This window comes from Monopterus albus, unplaced genomic scaffold, assembly GCF_001952655.1.
Source record: "Monopterus albus unplaced genomic scaffold, M_albus_1.0 scaffold391.1, whole genome shotgun sequence".
Taxonomy (NCBI): domain Eukaryota; kingdom Metazoa; phylum Chordata; class Actinopteri; order Synbranchiformes; family Synbranchidae; genus Monopterus; species Monopterus albus.
This window is the reverse complement of record NW_018128271.1, coordinates 74124-79503: the sequence shown is the minus strand read 5'-3', so window position 1 is coordinate 79503 and position 5380 is coordinate 74124. Positions and strand designations below refer to the sequence as shown.

The following is a 5380-nucleotide window of genomic DNA, read 5'->3' as shown; positions in this document are numbered from 1 at the left end:
GCTACCATCCTGCTAGTGAGCAGGAAACACTGAACAGTCGGCAGAGTGGCACCAACACTGGCATTGGCACTCACACTCATGGAGGCCAGGTGGAGACCACCCAGCACGGCAGCAAAGGATCCAGCACAGCACGTGTATGGAACATAAACACTATAGATTCATATATATTATACAAAAATCCTTATAAAAAAGTTACGAAGTGTTTAACACTGTTTGCTGGTTTTGTCACTATCAGGGAGGAGGAGTGCACACTGAAATAAACAGGGGACCTGAGCGTGGGGACACATTTAACCGCCAAACCTCAGACCTAAAACCTGTCCTTCCTCCCAGAGAGGACTCCTCCAGTAGCCAAGGCTCCTCCTCCTCATCTCCTTCTTCTTCTATAAATATAACCACATCATCCACTGGCGTATCTGTGCACTATGTGCCTGCACCGAGACCGGCTCTTCCCAAAGGTACACAAAGTCTTCTATACTTGAATATTTACTATACTGTTCTAAAATGTCGTGATACTCAAGTGCAACTAGATTATACTTGATAAAACAAACATTGTATGTTGTTTCAGAAGTATTTCTAATGGCAGTTAGTGATAAAGGTGTAATTGGAAAGTCAGAAAGCTGAAACCAGTTCCCTTCATGATCATTTTGGGAGTGGAGAGGACCATTCTGTGACGTGCCCATGTATCTGAAAGTGTTGGTGTCCTGGCTCCACAGTTTTGATGCAGAGCTCTGTAATGAGGTCAAATAGCGAGCACGGAGCCCAATTATTTTTGATGCAGTGCAGATGGTTTTAAGGAATCTGCTCCTTCCTGAGAGTGTGGTGAAGAGGCTATATTGAGGTGGGATTTTGTGGTCCTAATGTTTTTTCATATCTGTTCTTGCAGAGTTTGTTCCCTTAGACCCTCGCTGTGGCTTGGTTCTGGACCAGGGGACGTGTCGAGACTATAGCATCCGCTGGTACTATGACAAGCAGGCCAACGCCTGTGCTCAGTTCTGGTATGGAGGCTGTAGCGGCAACAAGAACCGCTTTGACACAGAGGAGGAATGCCAGAGGACGTGTGTGATCACCAGATCCACAGGTACACTCTCGTGATTCATCCTGGCCATATTACTATAATTTAACACCAATCCTGACAACCAGCAACTTTGTCCTTCTTTGACTGATTTCTTTTCCATTTCATTAGCTGAATTGAGGCCGTAACAATGTTATTGGTTCCAAATGTTTTGGAGTATTGACTTTCATTTGTTTTCTTTTTCCAGGAGGCTGAGTGAAGTCATCTGCCATGCATCTGCTGTAGATATGTAAAGGAGGGGCAGATAAGTCAGCCATTTTTTAGAGGGTTGTGTAAAGGTTTTACACAGTTCGCAGAAATACACATGTACAGTACACTGATGTTTCATATCACCACTACATTTCAGTTCCTGTTGTTGCACCCCCTCATATAATTAGTTCCAGTGACAGTGAGCATAGCTATGATTGATACCTCCACTGTTTTTATATTAGCATCTAGTGCAGGAGAAACTCTATCACTTCTACTCAGAAATCAGGTGAGCACTCTGTTTTTCCAATTTCCTGGGGATTCCCACACTTCTCCCGCCTGTATGAGGGTCATTTTGTCAGACACAGTAAATGGTGCTGCAAAGGTGGTGAAAAAATGGACTGATCAGTGATAACTCTGGTGCCTTATCAGTGTCAGTCTCACAGATCACATGTACCCAGTGGTATGCCACTAAACCAAGCTGTAGCTATTCTTTACTCAGGCAGTCACATGTGGAGTGTATTGGTTTGGTTTAATCACAAACACAGCAGAGATGAAGCCTCTAGACACTTATATCATTAAAAATCTAGTTTGTATATAAACTGATGCTCTGTAACTTGGAGTAGAATCATTTTGTGGATTTGAATGTGTATGTTTTTTTCTGAATGAAAATGTGATACTTTGTGTTTACATTATTTCATTAACCACTAGCTTTCTACATTTGATCCAGCAGGAACTTTACAACATAACACACACTGCCCTCTACTGGGTAATGCATGCTGTGTACTGTATGAGCCGAATTTTACCTCCACTGATCTGTGATTATGTTTCCGTGTAATACTCATTGTGTATTGTACTGTATATTACATGGTCAACATTTGATGTCAAACATTTTTAATAAATCCGATCAAAACCAATATGTGCAAAGGAAGAACATTCACAGTAAGGGACTATGTGAAAATTATTAAGGAGGAGGAGGAGGTGAGAGAAGAGGGAGGGTATTGTAGATTTTGTTTATCCTTTTAAGGGAGTGCAGGAGTGCAAAATAAACATGGATCTTATGTGTGGTTAAACATTATCTCTACCAGAGATTGCTTAATTTTTATGCCTCCCATGCTGGCGATAGCCTTGGCCAGAGGCAATATGTTTTCAGTTTGTCCATGTCTCAAGAATGCCTTGAGGAAATTTCTTCCAATATGGGACAAACTTCCACTTAAACTCATGGATTAGCTGATTAGATTTTGATGGTCAAAGGTCACTGTGACCTCATGTCTGTCCCATTTTTGTGTTTATCATATACCTAGAATGCCTTGAGGGAATTTCTGCTAATTAAGTACAATTAAAATCTTTTATTAAATTCCTTCAGTGTTCACTACATATATGAGTCTGGACAAACACACATGTAAACTGAAGCTTGACTGGTTGGCGGAAGCATACAAACTCAAGGTGGTAATTCTAATTATCTATAGCTCATGGGCAGTGGCTAGGGGTGACACTAGGACCATTGTGCAGCAGCGATGTGCCCAGCCGGGAATAAAAAAAGAGTGCAGCCAATGTTAGCTAAAGAAAGTATGATGCGTCTCACACAAAATAAACAATTTGATTCTTAATAATGTATGGCTTATTATTTCATAGAACTAGGGTTTTAATTTACCTTTTAGATGTAGTTGAAATGTGCCACCCCTCTGCCTGACTACCCCGTCCAAAATTGTCTTGATCTGCCCCTGCCCTAGCTTGCAGTTTCTCCCTTAAGCTACATCATAACAGGATCATAAATAAAGTTAGACTATATTATGATGCAAGTTTACACATCGTCAGTTGTTCTGCTTATCACTGTAGCAAGATGAATCATGTTGACTGTAATCAGGACTGTGCGGGGGCGGTCTGATTAAATTTGACTGACACTTGTCTGGCAGCAAAAGCAACCCCACAGCTGTCATCAGATTTTAAGTCTAATGTTGCTGAATCCTGAGTGGGGTACTGAAGTACATGACATCACCTTTTACCAGCTGAGTCAAAACCACTTCAAACATGAGAAAAGTACAAACAAAGACACAAATCCATACATGTGAAATACACTCACCAGCCACTTTATTAGGTACACCTGTACAGTTGTATGCACTTCAGTTTTTGGTGAGGTTGTCATAAATGTATAAATTCAATTATATGTTCGTTATTGGGGACATAGTTGAAGGTGGTGTTGTACTGGACTACATTATATTCAGAGATGTTCCTAATATTCTGACCCTCTCATTTATGTAGCTGGGGAGGACAAATATATTAGGAACACCTCTGAATATAATGTAGTCCAGTACAACACCACCACCTTTAACTATGTCCCCAATAATAAACATAGAATTGAATTTATACATTTGACAATTTCACCAAAAACTGAAACATTTTGAGCTTCATAAACACAAATGTTAAGGTGGAAATGTTGAACTGCATACAATTGTACAGGTGTACCTAATAAAGTGGCCAGTGAGTGTAAGTAAAATGGACAGCGACAGCTACCAGCCATGAGAAGCTACAGTCAGACTTTGTTTTTCTTGGCTGGTGGAGCTTTGACCATCACTAGAGGCACATTTCTGACCCTGTCAGAGAGTGCGTGGCTCTGATGTGTGCCATTATTTCTATATACTGTACAACAATTATAAATTAATTAACAATTACTGTTCATTAGCTGTAAATATCTTATTAAATTCTTAATACAGAACCGCTGGCCCATGTTTAGTGTTAACTGCCACTTCTAATTATAAATGCCTGCTTGTTTGGAGCAGAAATTGCTTAATATATGCCAACAATAATCTGTGTGATTGTGTGTACAGCACAAAAAAATGTAGTGTAGCTTCTCTTCATTTGTTTGGCCTATTTTGCCCATTCATCACCTGCAGAAAACGGGAAGGGACAAGAGAGAAAAAAATTTGAGGGATTACAAAAAGATGCGAGACATCCTTTTGTTTTCAACCATCTTTTTAAATAAGTTTTTTGGGGGGCATGTGCCTTTATTTTTTATTTTTACAGGGTAAGTGAGTTGCCGAGAGGTGGGGCCTCACCAATGCCCCGGCGGTTTTCCAGGGGTTGATTAATAATAATAATAATAATAATCTTTATTTGTACCGCACTTTCCAGCTCGAGAGCACAAAGTGCTACAACAATAAAAACATAGAAAACAATATCAGTTAAGAACACTCATAAACAGACAGAAGCCAAATGGATATCCAAGGACTGATATAGGCCAACTCCTACCCGGCTGGCTCTCCCATCGGGGGCTTACCCGTGGTGGCATTCTCCGTGATTTTCTTGATCGTTTCGTTTTTGTGTATCTCAATGACATTCTTCTTCCCTCACAGAGCACCCCCAGCACGTTCGCCAGGTCCTTCTTCGACTCCTGGAAAACTGCCTTTATGTCAAAGCTGAGAAGTGCGTCTTCCACTCCCCCTCTGTGGCATTGCTGGGGTTCATCATCGAACAGGGAAGACTCCGTGCCGACCCATCCAAGATCTCTGCTGTCACCAATTGGCCTACCCCCACCGGTGTGAAGGACCTGCAACGCTTCCTGGGCTTTGCAAACTTCTACTGCCGCTTTATCAAGAACTACAGCACCATAGCAGCCCCCCTCACACAGCTCACATCCACTAAGGTGAAGTTTGCATGGTCCAGGACAGTGGCACAGGCCTTCCAAACCCTCAAAGACCGGTTCACCACAGCCCCCGTACTCCTCCAACCTGATCCCTCAAGGCAGTTCGTGGTGGAGGTGGACGCATCCGACACTGGGGTGGGAGTGGTCCTTTCTCAGTGGTCCGGGGAAGACCATGTCCTGCACCCCTGTGCCTACTACTCCCAACGGTTGACCCCGGCCGAACGTAACTACGATGTGGGAAACAAGGAACTGCTGGCCATAAAATTGGCCCTTGAAGAGTGGTGGCACCTCCTCGAGGGTGCCGACCAACCTTTTTTAGTCTGGACCGATCATAAGAACTTGGCCTACCTCCAGTCAGCTAAAAGACTGAACCCCCGACAAACGAGGTGGGCCTTGTTCTTTGATCGGTTCCGGTTTACCCTCTCATATCGGCCAGGGTCTCGCAATCAGAAACCAGAAGCCCTCTCCCGACCATATAA

General features: G+C 42.6%; 1 protein-coding gene across 1 annotated transcript in view; it reads left to right on the top strand.

The window, feature by feature from the left end:
- The window catches only part of LOC109951466 (collagen alpha-1(XXVIII) chain-like), a 59997-nt gene extending 57837 nt beyond the window's left edge, over nt 1-2160 (top strand). The window contains exons 35-38 of the mRNA XM_020585984.1: nt 16-134; nt 236-455; nt 884-1078; nt 1260-2160. Coding sequence (XP_020441640.1) covers nt 16-134; nt 236-455; nt 884-1078; nt 1260-1267 — 542 coding nt within the window. The 3' untranslated portion in view covers nt 1268-2160. The remainder of the gene's footprint in view (nt 1-15; nt 135-235; nt 456-883; nt 1079-1259) is intronic.
- The last annotated feature ends 3220 nt before the right edge of the window (nt 2161-5380 follow it).